The following is an 18939-nucleotide window of genomic DNA, read 5'->3' as shown; positions in this document are numbered from 1 at the left end:
ACGGTGCCCTAGGCAGCCGCCTAGTTGGCCTATGCCTAAGGCCGGCTATGTTAGGCTGAGAAACTTTTGTAGCATCCTTTCGATTAAATCGAGGACATCAAATATCTTGTCACAACTGGTCCAATAAGACAGGATTAGGCAGGAGTGGTAGATGACTTAAGATCATTCGGAGGACTTGTTTGTTGCAGCTGATGCTACTCCATGGTGAGGCATATTGGGAGAGCCTGCCTCCTTCCTAGAATTACTATAATCTGATTCACAATGTAGTCTTGCTTCCTTAAGGCTGGGGCAAAGTCAAAACCCATTCAGGGGCTTGTAAGAAGATCTGGTGAGAGGAGGAAGTCTGACTCAGCTAGTTTAATGGTGCCTAAAAGACTTTTTTTGGTCTGGAAGAAAAGATGACATTAAAACAACCTTACCCTCCTCTGAGGACCCTTTATAACTCCATAAGAAAGTCCCAAAAGAGGCCATCTGTTGTAAAAGGGCATTACAATTTTTTTGTAAATATTCAAAGAAACAAGACACATCTAGGCAGCCTGCAAGAAAATGCAGCCCTCACTCCAGCGTTTGTGGCACTGTAAGTACTACATGTAATGTGACACTACAGACAGAGCAGCCAAGAAACAAAATACATCCAGGCAGCCTGCAAGAAAATGCAGCCCTCACTCCAGCATTTGTGGCACTAAGTACTACATGTAATGTGACACTACAGACAGAGCAGCCAAGAAACAAAATACATCCAGGCAGCCTGCAAGAAAATGCAGCCCTCACTCCGGCATTTGTGACACTACAGCCAGAGCAGCCAAGAAACAGGATACATCCAGGCAACCTGCAAAAAAATGCAGCTCTCAGTCCAGTATTTGTGGCACTGAAAGTACACGCAATGTGACACTACAGACAGAGCAGCAAAGAAAGGGTTGGGAGGGTGGCCTAATGGTTAAGGTGTTTGCCTTACAAACACAAGGTGCAGGGTTTGAGTCTCACAAGGGATAATTGGCTAGGCTTAAAATGGCTCGCAAGGGCAGTTAGCTTAGTACTAATCTATGAACCTATGAACCTATGAAACAAGACAAATCCAGGCAGCCTGCAAGGAAATGTAGCCCTCAGTCCAGCATTTACAGCACTTAAGGTACTACTTGTAATGTGACACTACAGAGTGACAGCAGCAGCATCTCTCTGGTCTAAATCCAAGAAACCTTCATCAGTGCCTGGTCCCTTAAGACAGAAAACTAAGGTAATGACAGAATGATGTAATAAAGTAAAAAAAAATGACTTGCAACATCTGCCTGTAGCTTTGGGCTTCTTGTCAAATGGAAACGTATGGAAATATTGGGCCTCAAATATCTATACAGGTCAGAAAAAATTAATAATCAATCAACTTCAAAGTGCTTCTCAAGACCCGCCACATCAGTGCCCTCCTACAGACACAATCTCCTTTCATATGGCTAGAATGGCTTGAGTGCTGATGTTTCTATGTCTATTCTTGATTTTTTTAATTATTTCCTACATAAGAATCAGCAGAGAAGAAACTCTGAACTAACTTGCATCTTCATCTTCAAATGAGATAAATGTTTAATGAAAGCAAACAGACATGAAATACAAAGTCTGTTTACTTTTGAAATGGTCGGTAGCTTTGCAGTTCAGATTTGATGATTTGCTTTACATCCTTCTGGAAGACTAACTAGTCATGCCTTTAAGCTACAAACTTGTGTCCCCAACATGCAGTTTGGTGTACAGCACTGGAAAATCAGGTGTCCATATAAACTCATCTAAACTACAAATGGTCGGTATGCAAAGTTCAGTTATGTAAGGACTTAGCATAACAGCCGATGTTCTACTTCTCAGTGTTGCAGTATTCTTTACTCTTGGGAGTCCTGCCCGGGATAGTCTAATGTCTGGCCAGCAATACCAAAGCCTTTACACAAACTTATGTCATACACCCAAGGTGTAAAGTACATATGTGATGTAGAGATGTTTACTCCTCAGAACTGAAGTGCCTTCGGAGAACCAGAGCAACCCCAGGGAAAACAATAATATGTACATCATGGAAGGGGAGGAGGAGAAAAAGATGGAAGAGAAACCTCCTGACCAGGAGGAGGACAGAATACTGCAACAATGAGAAGCGGGACATTGAACATTATGTAAGATCTTACACAACTAAAATGTGTCCTTCGTTATCACTGCTGCAGTATTCTTTACTCTCTCAAGAGTACAAAAGCTATTGGAAATTGTGTAAAGAGGATGGCAGAGAACAGCCCTCCACAAACCCATGAAGGATGGTCTGACAAAACCCACCCTAGTCCTGGAAATGACAGCCATCTTGTGTTTGGCAACAGTGCAAACAAAAGACCATGTAGCAGCTTCCAAGAAAAAAGCACCAGAAGAAGCCAAAGCCTTGGGTGGAATGAGCAAGAACAGAAGAGGAAAGGTGCTTCCCATGAAAACAGCAGGAAGAAATGGCTTTAGAAATCCAGGAGAAAAATTTGCTTAGACAAAGCCAAACCCAATTTCCTAGTGTGAAAGGAAATAAAATGTTGCTCAGATTTCCTTATATGTTTTGTCATGTTCAAGTAATATCTGAGCTGTCTATGTAAATCCAAGGTACGAAAAACCTTCTCACTAGGATTCTGTGGAGAAGGGGAAAAAGGGAAGATTTGGACATAAAAGGACTGGTAAGAAGAAACATCTTGTCCTTGTGTAAAAAAAAAAAAAAAAAACGAGAAACAAGGAATCATCATGACTGCTTGAAGTTCAGAGACCCTTGTAGTAGAAGTAAGAGTCACCAGCCAGTCTTCCAAGTACAATTATGTAGGGAAGAAGAAAAAGCAGGCTTAAAAGAAGACTAAGTCAATACTTTAAAAACAACATTAAGGTCTCAAGAAGGAAGAACAGGCTTTCTTGGAGGCCTGACATAAAGGACACATTTTTAAAATTGTGTGACTGCAAAACTAGAAGCCAAAGGCCAGGCAGGTGGAAATGGCTGACAAATTAACTTTAAGGGATGAATACGCCAAACCGCAATTAGTATTCAACTCACACAAATAAGTACAGACCATAGGGATGCCCACAGAAAAAAAGGGTCCAGATCATGCTTAAGACACCTAATAGAAGACATCTTCAATTAAGTCACATAAGATTTTGTAGTAGTGGGTTTAGGATCCTTAGCCACAGAAGTCATGTTTGATGTTACGTTTCTTTTTTAAAGGAATATCTGCTTTAACAAATCTAGAAGGTTCATACCCCTGCCTACATTCAATGAGGGTACCAGGCACCTCTTCCTTTACTAATATTTGGGGAATCCTCCTAGGTCCCATGGATATAATCAGCCTTGGCTCCTCTCTACATCTGTACAAGATGTATGCACAGTCTCAGCGGACATGCAGGTAGACAGCATCGTGTTGGGCTCCAACTGGTTCACAAAAGACAGAACTGACATTGGCACCAGACAGTCTGATTCTTTATCCCACCTGATGGAGACATCCTGTGGAAGCTGGACAGCAGAAGGTTCAGTACATGCTTTTTTTATCTTGTTTCATAAGTGGCAGCTGAACTTCGGGGTGGGCAGTTTCGGCCATGGTACACTAAGCCTACAAGCCTAAAAGCTTCAGAGATTTGTTTTTTAAATAAATACAAAAGGACGACACATGACTGTGGAGTGTCTTAGGGACAAATGCCTGATAAATCTCACACTGTGTATGGTTGTGTGTAGCACCCAAACAAAAAGGCACTTTTTGTGTCTATCTTTATGGGGAACCCCTTCCTGGATGACATGAAAAAAGAAAAGGAGGAACCCCAATGGGGCACTTATCCACAGAAAGTTTAGTAGATGAAACAGTTCAAGTGAATGGAGTACAGACCAAATTCAGAGGTAGTATTCAGAATGGCAGCAAAGACGTTCTGGTGATTAGGCATCCATACATCACATATGTATCTTACGCCTTTTACATAGGTCATACATCTAATGTACAATGTCTAGAAGGTGCAAGGGCTTTGGTATGCTGGCCAGACATTAGGCTACCCTCAGCAGGATATCTCAAGAGTAAAGAATACTGCAACAATGATAAGAAAGGACATCTTATCTAACACACATCATCGTTTTCATCATAAATCTCAATCTCACATGCAACCTTAACCAAAACTGCTTAAAAAAGCAACCAAACAGTTCACACTAATGCAAAACTTTTAAATGACGGGGCCCACACCCCAACTTATTTGCACATACTCCAAAATCGCACAACAATAAACATTAACAGCAAAACACGTTAAACAAGAATAATTATTGTAAGCCAATGAAGACAACATAACAGCAAGAATGTCCAAAATATGCTTCCAAAGTCAACCATCTGAAAACAATAACAACTGCAAAGCATTAGAGTAGTCAATGTTGGTTTGCTAACATACAAGGTACCAGCAGTGATTTCCAAAATATGTATCTTAACTGAATGACCTAATACTAATGAACAAAATGCAAATGACAGAAACACAGAATCTTTCTCAGCACACTGTATGTTAGTACATAGGCAATGATTTCTGACCAAATAAATGCACGTTATCAATATACACTGCTTCAATAATAGACCACTCTGACCATTTCATTAAATATAATGGCGTATCACAACTTATGTTCAATCAAATTCAGAATACCTGTCTCAAGACTATTTTCTTTTAATGTTGACTTAACACACTAAGAACCAGTTGAGTTTTAGGTTGGCAATTTATAAAGTGCATTATAAAACAATTTGTATAAAGTCTATTATAAAACAGTTCAGTATACAATGATTCAAATTTTTGATGTCACATTTATTTCCTAGTTTGTAGTTGGTGTAGAACATTTGTATATATACTAACATATGCAAAATAATATTCAAACCTTTCAGCTTCTTAAAATTTTTTAAATTATAGAGTCAAAAAAGCAATTGGTCTTCTTTGTGGGTGTCTAGTATCTAAAAACAGAAGAACTGATTTTTTTCTGAAATTTCTGGGAAAGAAATGTCGGATGTACTCTATATATTGTCTCAGTGTGAGGATTTTAAAGTAAGTGACAGCAGTGTGTCCTGTATTCAGTTGACCTTTGGTTTACCACTGGCTGTCATTTCATTTTTCAGTAAAGGTTAAAACTTGAGGCAAAAAGTTACAGTAAAGAAAGAAATTCCTCCACAAGCAGAAAAAGAGTGTGAGGGATCCAATAATGGAACATGAAAAGAACAGTGGAAGAGGGATGTGTGAGATGTTCCAGACTGGTGTACACTATGTGAAGTAAAGGGGCAAATGGGGAAACTTCATGGAAGAATATGATAGTAGACTACACAGACAGGGAGGAATATATGCAATGGGAATAGGAGAAAAGGGGCAGGAGGACATAAAAGTAGAAAGTGATAAAGGAGTACTGACAAAGTCAAGGGGAATACAGTAATATGAAGCAAGCAAGTAGAAGATGCAACCACACAAGGGAGAACAGAAGAAAGACCAAGGTGGAACAACAGGTGCAGAGAAATGGGACAGCTGCTGAGGGGGGGGGGGTAGATCTACAGGTGTCCATTTAGGAGTCAGCAGCAGAGGTATATAGCAGGAGGCAAGCTGGCAGGGACGGACACTCAGCTAGATGGGAGGGGAAGGGCAGAGAAGAAGTCTTGTAGTCCGAGCACAGAACAGATGATAAAAGGACTAAAACAGAGACAGTGAGAAGAGTTGGGGATGGTGAAAGTGTAGGGAAAAAAGTTATTGATAGAAGAGATAGCATGAAGCAAGAAGTGAAGGTGAGCAGAGCTATTGTCTGTACAGAGAAGAGGCTTTTGGCTACTGAAGACCAAATAAAAAAAAAAAAAGGAGGGGGGCAGTTACAGGTTTTGGCAAGTGGAACAGGAGAAACCAGTCTTGGGGCTTATTTTCAGCAAGGTGTTGCAAAAGGAGACCATGATGATCACCAAGAGGAGGCATGGGTGCACATTGTACTGCAAGTACACACCAATGACCTGTCCAAGGAGACAGCCCAGAGAGTAGTATGCAGCAATAACCTGACCCATGAGACAGCCCAGAGAGCAGTAGGTACCAATGACCTGTCCTAGGAGACAGCCGACAGAGAAGTATGCATCAATAACCTGTCCAAGGAGACAGCCAAGCGAGCAGCCAATAAATAAGGGAGAATAATTACTAATAGCAGCAATGGATGGGAATGAAATGATCAGACTGGTAAAAGGCTTGGAAAAGTGCTAGCAAGCATACCATTGCCTTACCCAAGGATGGACGCAGGGTAGTGTTAGGAAGGAAAAGTACAGTGCAATAACCGTTTTCACACTGGAAAGGGAAAACAGAGTATTACAGAAGCAGAAGAGGGGGTAGATATTCAGGCAGTAGACAGAAGGCAAAAGAAATGTAGAACACAGCAGAGGAACAAACAAAAGCAACAGGACCATGGCTGGGTAGTATCAGTCTGCAGTGCAAGCAGCCAGGATAGGAGGAAGGGAATACTGCAAACAGCAATTCAGGAGTGGAAAGTAGGCACTGCTGGTGTAACAAATATGGGTCTGTCTGAAGTTAGGGTGGGACATCAAATGGGCTCCCTCTTTTTTTTTTTGAAAAGCCAAGAGAAGGGGGTAGAGAGTACTACACTCACTACAGACTACAAAACAGTACTGACTTGGAGATCTTGGGTTGAGTCTCCAAATAACCTTAATCCAGTCATAACCATCCTGTTAACTGTTTCACACTGCATTCCTTGAACACGCCTTGTGATACCTTGCAATTCTAGCAGATTCCAGTGGAGCTAAACACTTGGCAAAGATGGACACCTCAAACATGAGCTAATTAAATCAAAGACAGTGGAAGCAGGCAGTGATGTTCTACTCCAGTCCCCAAGGAGGAAGACAAAGTACACAGTGTTAAGGCTGGAAATCTTGCGGCTAAATGAGCACTTAGAGAAGTTGCGCTTCCTTCAACACAAACTTTTTTTTAAATTACTCTTGCACCACCATATTAGTGTTTGACAACAACATTAGGTCTGCTCCAACCCTACATAAAGGATGAACAAGTCCACCACAAGATGTAAGTCACAAAAAAATTTTTATTTTTTGTAGTAGATAAAATCAAACCTGACACATTTGGAGATGTTGACAATCTTGTTGCCCTCCGGGAAATGGAATGGCAGATTAGGTTAAATGCTACCAAACACCCGGGGATTAATGAAAGCATTTCCTTAAAACCTTTGTTAAAATATAGATCCAATTTTATTTAGAATTTTATTCTACTGGATGCTTGTTTAGTCTATTAGATATTCATTCAGATGATAGTAACACCAATATGTAACTGTTCAATGGTTATACTTATTAATATTAACTAGTTTAATACATTGAGAATACAATGCATTTGATTTTGTTATTTGGTTGTTTATACAATTTGAATAATACTACATGGGTTTGTGAAATGGGTAGTAGGTATTAAATGTTTAACATCAGTACTTTCATTTCATATTAACATATTTAGAATCAATTGTATGTATATATTATCATTATATTTATTCATTTTTACATTTTATATATATTGAATTGCATTTAAAGTTAGGTTTATGTTTGGTAATAAGGATAGGAAGGATATTTCTTCATTTATTTTGTATACAAATATATTTTTTCATATATTATTTTAATCAATGCATTCATACATACACATGCATTTTTACAAATGTTTTTGGTTGTTGCAAAGTAACCTTAAAGGGTATTTTACCATTTAAGGAATTTTAATTGGTTAATTGACCATTTAAAATGTATATAAGAACATGCTGGGTGTATTTGAAATGTTATGACTCTGATGATACCAGGTTTCTGGTGAAAGCGCTCAGTCGTTGAAGTGTGGAATTGTGGAATAAATTGCTTCCTACAGTTGTTCGTGGTCTTAGCCTTATTGTGACTTACATCCTGTGGTGGACCTGTTCATCCTTTATTTGTTGTGGATTCCTGGTTTGGGGTCCTTTATACCTTTTATTACTGCTCCAACCCTAACCCTACACATTAAGGTACTGAACATCCTTTCTCTAATACTACTGCTACACAAGGTAAACACACACACAAAGCTCATAAATACCCAAATGCAAAACACATCTTTCCTTTTACCTAGCCCTTATTTTAACCCTAAACCCTGCAAAGACTCATGTGCATGCTCACACAAATACACACATTTTTTCCAGCATTATTCTCCACCGGCACTAACCTTAAAGTCAATAAAACAAAATTTGACGATTTCACCAGTTGACAAAAACCTTCACTCGACCACTAATGCCACGTCACCAAAAAGATTTTTGACAAATGTAACCAGCTATATATATATATATATATATATATAGATGGATCTACTTCGGGTAATCGAAAACTCTAAATGCCAAGGAAAGGGCCGAGACAATCATGAAAATGAAAATACCGAACAGTATAAGTATTCCTAGGGCAAGTAAACACTTGCCTAACACTACAGTAAAACACATCGCACTAAAACTAACTAAACTAAATGGGTACTTCGGTTTCCTCCCACGTCACAAAGACATGCATCTGGAGTGTTTCTCCCCAGGCCTCTGCTGAAAATTGGCTTCGTTCCAAGTTGGACTTTCCCGGTAAACAAATGTTAAATAAATAAAAATAAATAAAATAAAACCTACCTAGGTGGGGGGCTATGCCACTCACCCCCCCATGTGGGGTATACTCCCCTCACACCACTGTAACTATATATACCAACTCCGGGATCGTACTACAGTGGGGGGAAGGGCATGATTCCCCACATTGGGCAAGTGTTTACTTCCCCTGGGAATACTTACACAGTTCCGAGGTTTGGCATTTTCATGATTCTCGTCTTGGCTTTTCATCTTCGACATCTCAGATTTTCAATTATTGGAAGTAGACCCATATACATACACACACACACACACACACACACATATTTATATATATATATATATATATATATATATATATATATATATATATATATATATATATATATATATATATATGTATATGGCTCTACTGTATTTGATCAAAAATGATTTCAGGCAGCCCATTTAACAGAAAGCTCATTTGGTCGAATTACATTTGGTCAAAAATGGTATTTAGCCCCTGCTCCACTGCAGTGCGACCCTGGAGTGAGAATATTAAGTAAAGGGGGGTGTGGGGGGCACAGCCCCCCCCCACATAATAACAGTTTATGCACTATTATATACATGTGTATCCATTAAAAATACATTGAAACATATAACATCAGTAAAAATTTGTTGCAAAAAGTGGGGGGCTATGCCCCCCACACCCCCCCTTACTTATTCTAACTCCAGGGTCGCACTGCAGTGGGGCAGGGGCTATATTCCATTTTTGACCAACTATAATTCTACCAAAAGAGCTTTCAGTTAAATGGGCTTTCAGTGACTTGGGCTGCCTGAAATCATTTTCGACCAAATGTAATTCGACTAAAAGCAGTAGACCCATATATATATATATATATATATATATATATATATATATATATATATATATATATATATATATATATATATATATAAATAAAACAAACACCAGTGTAACAAAACCAAATAAATCCAAAACACTGGAGCAACAGAGGAAGACACCAACCAGATTTAGCATAAAAAACTTCTTTACTCAATGCTTTCGTCTCAAGGACTTCTTCAGAAACAAAAATACATACATTTACCACACTTTTTATACAAAAACCATGCCCCTCCCAAAAACACAATTAAATACCAAATCAATTAATCAATTAAGCAACAAATCAGCATTTAAATACACATTTGTAACTTAATAGTTAACGTACAAAAGTATATAAAAATACAACAGTTAAAACAAAGCAAATATACTTACTATCTACTATCTGTTAAAAAACATGTAATATTAATGAATTCATTTAAACCTGGGGGATTATCAGCCCCCAGTCTAAGTTGCCATAATAACTCCTTCCTTCCTTTCCACTCTGTTTTTTAAGTTGCCTCCCCTTAGGTCAACCACAGTATGTTCCTAAACTGTAAAGGAAATTTTTTTATATGAACTACATTGAATGGAATGTCTGAACAATGCATTTTTATCATCCTTGGTTTTAATAGCATAATAATGCTCTTTAATGCGTTTGCTCAGATTCTTAGTAGTCATACCTACATAAAATGCAGTGCAACCTGAACATAATGCAATATACACTAAATTGGTAGAATTACAAATGAATCTCCCAGGTACACTGATAGTGCAAATTAAATGAAGTAAATTAATATAAAGTCCTTCATAAACATATCTATAGATGTTGCAAAGAAGACATTTATATATGCCCCTGGGTTTATCAGTAACTGGCATGGCTACTAAAGTCATTTTTTTCAAGTATACTCTTAATAGTATTAGATTTTTTGTATACAAAAATGGGTCTATCACCTAAAATGTTACAGAGTTCATTATTACCGGAAATAATTTTCCAGTTATTAAAGACTACTGATTTAATTTTATTACTATCTATAGTCATATTAATAATGCATTTAGGTGTAGTCGAAAACAAAGTGGGGGTAGAATGAGCAGTAACATTAACACAAACCCCTTCTTAATAATAGGGTGGACTGATTCTCTTCTCTCAATGATGCTACTACTCACTTCTTGAAGTCAGTGGGTACCCCAATGAGCAGTAACATTAACACAAAGCCCCTTCTTAATAATAGGGGGGACTGATTCTCCTCTCAATGATGCTACTACTCACTTCTTGAAGTCAGTGGGTACCCCAATGAGCAGTAACATTAACACAAAGCCCCTTCTTAATAATATGGGGAACCGATTCTCTTCTCTCAATGATGCTACTACTCACTTCTTGAAGTAAAGTCAGTGGGTACCCCCTACACAAAAATAAATCACTAATGAATTTAACGTAGTTAAGAAATAAGTTGTCATCTGTATACGTTATGCTAATAAACTGACCCTTGGGGATGTTACTCTTCATATACATGGGGTGATTACTACTGAAGTGTAAATAATTATTAACATAGACTTTCTAAAGATATATCTAGAAAAGCATCTAAGGAATTCCACTCCAGACTCGCAAACAAATAATTTACATTATTGCCGTGACCACTTAAAGTAAATTTCAAAAAGTCACAGCTTACATTCATTTGTGTTAAAAACAAAGAACGTCTGTCAGAAGGACCTTTAATAATAAACTACAAATCGCCAATGTACCTGCAGTAAAATAAAATATCTGAAGCAAGACTGATGGTAGGTAAGAGTTCTTTCTCCCACCATGCCATCACCAACCCAACAAAGGCTGGGGCTACACTGGCCCCCATTGATACACCACAGAGCTGTTTATAACTTTTCTTGCTGAAAATAAAGAAGTTATTATCTAATAATAATTCCAACAAGGAACAGCATGTTTTTACTGAAGATTCAGACCAAGCAGTGTATTTAGAGAGAAACTGAGATACAAACTCTACTCCTTCAGCTTGTGGAATACACGTATACAGAGAGCCATCATCTACAGTCATTATAAAAAACTCAGTCTCATCAGTATTAAAGTTCACCTGACTTTGACTAAACTATACAGAATTAGCTGGGGGTGGGGGTATGGGGAAGTTTTCCCCCTTGCAAATAAACACAGTTGTTTAGTTGCATGATCCAAGGTTATATGTCTATGAGCATATACAGTTTGGTGTCAACTTTTGTTTTCTGATTTTTTTGTGTTGACATTAGTGATGTTGATATCTGGGTGATGATATTTGTAAGTACACCCACATATTACATATTATTTATATACATACACACACAATTTAAAACAGAACATCAACCAGGATGTTGATGGGAAGAAAAACTACCATAGAAAACCGACGCAGACATGAGAAGGACACATCGAACATCAACACAGAAAATGGCCAGAGAACAGGAAGGACCTCCACAAACTGGAACTGTGAGCTAGACATCTTACTGGTAAGGCACCATACTGGCTATTCAAACAGTGAGTCAACGTTCAAGAGTGGCTTCATTTGTTTTAATACACAGTACAGCTACTGATGTTCCAACTGTAGATGATCTGCAAGTCCATCCTGGTACTTTTCAGTTTACTAAAATTTAATAACAATACATATTTATAACATATACAGCAATGTCCAATACATTATCAATAATTTCAAATTTTAATATAATTTATGTTGAACAATTTAACAAATTATGGGGAACTGGAACTCTAACACTGACACAGCTTTCTAAAAAAATAAGTCTAATTATTTTTGCAGTAAACAAATTACCCTTATTTGCAGGGATGATGACTTCATCTTCCACGATCTCATGACGCTCGTCATCTTCTGGCTCTCCTGTTGTTCGGAACTTGTGTGCATACACTACTCTTTCAGCAGCATAGCCACCAAGAGTTTTATTTATGGACTCCGATTGAGAACCAGAGGATGAAGGGCTACTCAATGGCCCATCATATGCTACAGAAGCAGCCTTTTTGTCAGGTCCTGAGGTCAACGGAACTGAAGGAAGGAAGGAACAAATAAAGTAATAAACGTATGAATTATTGTTAATGTAACTTAATATTAACATGTACATTCTATAAAACGTTACTGGCAATATAAAATTAACGGTGAACTAGAAATTCTTTTCTTCAACACTTTTTGTTCCAACGCATATGTTTACTACTAATATAACGATAAAGAGAAAAACATCCAAACATGATAAATTTACACAAGGATACACATTCAGAGAAAGACAGAGGTACCTCCTGTTTGGCTGCTCTGGTACAAACATGCAAAATAATGGACTATTTAAAACATTTTACAAACTTTCTTAACTCCAGTGGCAGGATACTTTCCTAAGCACTCCTGGACTGATAGTGCAGAGACACTGGCCAAGGCCATTCTGACATACCATTCTTTGTAATGATCCCTTCTAGGGCTACTCCACGTCGGCCACATGTTCTACTGGGCACTCTTGGTATGTCCATAGAGAGGGACTCCACCCCCTCTTACAATGTAGTCATAATGGCCACTGGTAAGAGTCCTGGTGGTTAATGGGAAAGTCAGACTTGAAGGTGGGACTGCGGCATTGGTGACAGAACTGCAGGAAGGGTCTAAAATGGATGAAAAATGCCTCAAAACCTCTCGTTATTCATCTAATCTCCACACAAAGAATGTAAAGCCAGGCATCCCCCCACATTCTCCCTCCACATCTTCTGCTACAAAGCACTACAGGTACTGCAAGCTACTTCTAGGCAATCCCATAATTTCTACTGGAGTCTTTTCCTAGTAAATTAACAATCCACAGGTGCTCAAATCTCTTTTGCCATAGTCACCCTTCCAGCAATCCAAGCTTGTCAATGAATGAATAAAAAAATAATGAAGTCCTATTTTGCAGAATTATTTTAAGGAAAAAATACTCTGCACTAATAGCTACAGTTGCCGTTATTAAAAAAAAAATAAACATAACATATATACATGTCTTTCTGATCGACAGACGCCCGCAGTAGGTAGCAGATAGCTGCCTTCCTTGAAAGTTCTTGCAATGATATTCCACTCAGAACACAAGCTTCTGCACTTACCCATCCTTAAAGATACTACTGAGTCCCTCTGCCACACTAGCAGCATACAACACACACCAAGGTCCCCATTTCTGACCGCCATGGAACATGGCTAATCAGCACTGCATTTGGGGAGAGGGTACTAAAATATAATATTACAAACTTGTAATGCGTAGATGGTGGTTTGCCAAAAACAGATGCAATGGGCATCTGACACAAAGTAAATATCCAACACAAAACCTCACCTTAGACATTAACTAATAAGGTAAATGTATACCTTACTTCAAAGGGCCTTCTGCAATTATTAACATCTGGAAAGAATCCCATGAAGCATTCATAAATCTCCAAGAGAGAAAATGGAAATTATGATGACTATACCTCAGAAAGCTGAACTGTAAAGCACAATTGAGCCAAAGGAATGAACTTCTCAAGCAGAGGTCCAAAGCATAAGTCTTGATAAAAGTATGTGCAAAGAACTAAAGACGGTATGAAGCAGACATACCTTATAGGGGCACTGTTTAAGCAAGAAGTGGAAGAAGCAATTTGCCTGCCAGAATGCCCCTTGCTTTTACTAACCAAAGGCCAGTTAACTGCATGATGTCACAACACCACAGTAATCCATTTAGAAAAAATCAGTTTGTCATCTGGCGATTCTTCACTTCTTAAGAGTAAAACAAAATGATGGAGAGTTTTCCTGAACTCCTGCACCACATGATGTTGGGACTTTCGGTTTGCAATGATGGCATAAGCTGCAATCCTTGGCTCTCTTCCTCCCACCTAAACCTGCACTTATTTATCTAAAAGCTAAAGTTGTTTACTAACCACAAAAATAGTATTTGCTCTGATGTCCTTTGCAGCTAGTTAAAGAAAGATGAAATAACCCAAAAACACTTGAAAATAATGATCAGCACTGAACAGTAAGGCACAAAGTCAACATGTACACCAAGTTTCTAACGATCTTGTGCAAGAAACAGACTTTACCAAAAGCTGATGTGATGGAGGCTTCAGATATAAAAACTGTATCACTCTGGGTTGTCCTGTTCCCATTTTCCTTAAAGACATGTTTAACAAATGCACGTTTCCAATCTTAAGGAACCTCCTCATTTTTATCCAACCTAGTAATTAACAGATAAAATGTTTTTTTGCTAAAGTGTTCTCAGGTCATTATTACTAATTATTTCTCCTCCTTGTGATCGGTTTGGATCCAGTATGCATAGCTGCTCTTTCAATGGATGGTGAGTTTGTATGAGGACACAGATGTTACAGTGAAAAATTCCACATTGTCTTTCAGTTTCTGGATCCTCAAGGACACTAGACAAGGCTACCTGCTCTTCCTCCTCATATTTGCCATATATTTGGAACCTCCTGCAATTACATAACTTAATACTGAAAGGCTGTAAGATTGGGGATCATGTTTTTACATCTGCTCTGTATGCAGACAATTTACTCTTCTACCTATCACAACTGGAAAAGGAACTGAAGGAAGCTACTGCAGCTCTCAAAAGCTTTGGGAAATTACTGGGATACAAAATCAATGTCTCAAACTGTAACAGTCAGGGCAGCTTACACCCCTTCTCAAGTGATTATCCAGACAACTCCTTTTTTAAAGTGAACCAACCAAATAAATTACCTAGGCATACAATTCACAGATGCAATTCAATGTTCCATCAAGCTAACAGATGTCGATTATGTTTTTTTGATAACTAGAGGAGACTTCAGAATTGATAAGACACAGAAGTTCCATGTAATAAATTGGTTTATCTTACCATTCTTCGTACACACCACTCAAGGGTTGCTCCTTCCTAAGGCAGTAACTTACAAGGACATTAAAAAGCTAGCTTTGACATTCTTGTAGGAAAAGGGGAAGTACAGAAGAGGCTGTGATATCCTTGTGTGAAGAAAATGAAAACACATCTGTGTCAGCATGTCTGGTGGGATATTTGCGCATATTCTCAGATTAACTTGTATTGTATGTTAGCATGTCTAATTGTGAAAATTTAAATAGGTTTTTAAAATGCTGAGTATCTCCCTGTTTGTACAAAATGTTTAAAGAATCTGTCTAAATTTTGATACATTCCTCATTGCATGTTTGTGAAGGAGATTCTAAAGTACAAACTGTCTGTGGAGAAGCAGCAGAACAGTGGGTGATGTCATTAGAATGTTCCTGGTTGCTAGGTTATTATTTGAACAGTTGATTGACAGGAGAGAACTTTTTCAAACAGCTGACTGTTATCTGAGACTGTAAACCGGAGACTATAAAAGAGACTGGTGAAGTCAGTTATAGTGCCGAGCAGATAGTGAAGAGATGCAGTCACAGTGCTGTGCAGTGAATACCCAAGAAAAAGGACTCACCAAAAGCTTAAGACTGCCTTAGCCTTGCTGTTATGTTTTAGATTAGATCAGGGACAGTATTTTCTAGTTAGATTAGGAAAGTTTAGTTATTTAGACAGAGTTTTTCTAAGATGACAGACTTCTATCCTACAGTTTAATTTTATAATTCTGGTGATTAAATTCTGGTGTTTATTGAAAGTTATTGATTTACATTCTTTTAATCATTTTTCTTATTTTTAAATGCTTTTCATTACTTTACATTGTGGTTAGACAATCTGTGTATTCATTAGAGTTGAGAGAGTACTTATACCTGTTTGATACTCCCCAGGTCACCTCGAATGCCTGGCTGCTTCTGGTCATAGCTATCATTTTGATATTTAATTTTTAATAACGGAGACCTGTCTGACTCTGGTGACAGCATGTACCATTTGCATGCGGGGACACAGCTGGAAATCTGTGTCAGGCTTCCATAAGTGTTTGAGTGTGTCATATTTGAATTTATTTTGAGTGCGAGTGACAGGTCTTAAACTGGAACCCATTGCTCTGAAGTGTATGCTAAGGATTATATTTGGGGTGGACAGAGGTATATAGTCCAGTCCCAGCAAACAAAACATATTCCTGCTGTGCCTTTCAGGAAAACTGTGGAATTTTACTCGTGTGCTTGGGTGTTTTCCGTGACGCTTCCACACTGGAGTCAGTGGTGCAGATTGAGGCTCCTTCATTACTGACCTGGGTTTTAAGTCAGGGACTTCACTTTACTGGTGGCAGTCTGGTGGGATACTAACTGGCTATCACATTTAATTGTTAGCAGCTTAGTGAGATTTTTAATTGGATTCCAGTAGCCTGTGGGTAGTTGTCATTAAGGTATGCATTCTTGACAGCCACAAGGTAAACATTTAGAATTTCTATCCAGTTTATTTTTTTTGTTTAGTCAGTCAGTCAGGGATAGTAGGCAAGGATGTCAGCAGAAGATTTTAGCAAGCTGATAAAGATCCAGTTGGCTAAGGAGTGAAAAGCCAGAGGATTAATGCATGCCAACTTGACCAAGGAAGCAATGATTTCAGCCTTGGTTGCAGCCACAGCTCAGACCAGCCATTTGGAGGATATCCAGTTTGGTGTTGCTGATGTGCAGCTTGCCGAGACAAGACTGTCTACATTTTCTTCAGAGGACCCAAGAAGAGTTAAGGAGATTAGAACTGAAGGCTGAGGGGAAGTGGCGCCAATATCAACTGAAGGCCGAGGAGAGGCAATGCCAATATGAACTGGAGATTGAAGAGAGACTGCACCTGCAGACCAAACATCTTGAACTGTAATCAACAGAGAAACTGAGGCTTTTAGAAATAGAGGACAGACAGACAGTGCCAGCATGAAATGGAGCTTCTTACCCTTCAAGAAAGTCATGGAGGTAATGAGGAAGGGAATAACTGGACCCCAGAAGTTGTAAAGGTCAGTATACTTTTTCCTCAGTACAGGGATGAGGATGACATAGTTTTATTCATATTTTTGAAAGGGTATGTAGACAATATGATGTCGACCATGAGCTCCGGGTTTGCCTCCTGACTCCCTTATTCCATGGTAAAGCTGCTCAGGCTGTACCAAAGTTAAATGATGTTGACTGTGTGAATTATGACAAAGTGAAATATTGCTTGCTTGACTGTTTCAAACACCTGAGGCATACAGAAAAAAGTTTTGTGAACAAAGACGCAAGGCAGATGAAAGTATATGTGATTATACTGCTGACTTAAGTACTTACTTTCACAGATGGGTGACTGGATGTCAGGTCACCACTTTTGAGGGACTGGAAGACATTTTGGTGAGGGAACAAGCCCTCACTATGCCTGATGACATGAGAGTCTGGTTAGCAGACCAGGAGTGTAATCCTGCAGAGGAGTTGGGGAGAAAAGGGATCTCTATGTGGCAAGCAGAGTACCACTGCATAATAAAGGGATATCCAGTACTGCACATGGATATAAAGGAACCCAATGGCGAACAGTCTAAACCACTCAAGCAGAGTACACCAGTAATGGGGGGAAACTACTAATTCAAGTGCACAGTTAGGGATTAGATGGTTCAAGTGCAACTAGAGAGGACACACAGCAGCCAAATGTCCATCGAGACAAGGTAAGAAAGAAAAGGTGAGAGAGCCAGTAAGTGTGGATGACAAACTGCTAGTTGTAAGTTGTTTAGAAACAACCGGGGTGCCAAAATATCACCAAAATTTATAACCTGTCTTAGTAGATGGTAAACAGGTAACTGCTAAGAGGGACACAGTTTCTGATATAACCACTGTGAGGTCTGCAGTGGTTGGAAAACAGCAGTACTTGTTTGAATAGTCCAATCCAGTCAGAGCATTGGGAGGGACCCTGTTCCAAATACCTTTGCCTAGATTCATCTTGACTGAGAGGGTGGAAGAGGAAACAAGCAAGTAGGTGTGCTTGAGGATATTTCTGCAGATGTCCTCATAGGGGTTGACTCTGATGATGCATTACCTTATGTACATGCAGTGAGGCTTGGAGAAAGGCATGTAGGTCTGGTAGTCTGGGAGAGACCCACAAAGATCTCATACCTGAAGCTTTGACTGACATGGTGGCTGTTTCAGAGAAGATGCTATCTGGTAGCAATAAGTTTGAATGTGAGCCAGAGCTGTTGGTGGGTACTGATGTTCCCTGGGACACAGCGACTGCGAGAATGAAGGTGAATGATGGTACCCAAAGTGACAGCAAGGCACTGCTGTCGGAAGTGACTAGGCTTCCTGTGGAAGGGGAGCTGGGAAATATTACAAAGGTAGAGTTGTGACAGGCTCAAATTATGGCTCATACGTTACAAAGCTTGAGGAAGATGCCTAAGGCGACGTCTTAGGCTCAAGTAAGGGGAGTCTGTACACTGGAACAAAGGTTTGTTGTATACAGGGTGGACTCCTGGAGGTAGGGTAGAAGGTGAAGTAATACGGCAGTTGGTATTGCCTAGAGCTACCTGTCTGTCACTCTTAACGACAGCACATGACATTCCTTTCTCAGGTCATATGGACTTGAGATGTATTATGCAAAATTTCTACTGGCCTGGGATTTCGAAGAATGTGGTTGGATA

The 18939-nt window shown here is 39.0% G+C and overlaps 1 protein-coding gene across 1 annotated transcript in view; it reads right to left on the bottom strand.

Annotated features, from left to right (window-relative positions):
- The window catches only part of CENPT (centromere protein T), a 687603-nt gene that overhangs the window by 124488 nt on the left and 544176 nt on the right, over positions 1-18939 (bottom strand). Inside the window, exon 9 of the mRNA XM_044082068.1 lies at positions 12251-12478. Within this exon, the coding sequence (XP_043938003.1) occupies positions 12251-12478 (228 nt within the window). The remainder of the gene's footprint in view (positions 1-12250; positions 12479-18939) is intronic.

This window comes from Protopterus annectens, chromosome 8.part1, assembly GCF_019279795.1.
Source record: "Protopterus annectens isolate FY-2018-M chromosome 8.part1, PAN1.0, whole genome shotgun sequence".
NCBI classification, from domain to species: Eukaryota; Metazoa; Chordata; order Ceratodontiformes; family Protopteridae; genus Protopterus; species Protopterus annectens.
The sequence above is the reverse complement of the archived record's forward strand: the minus strand, read 5'-3'. Positions and strand labels throughout refer to the sequence as shown.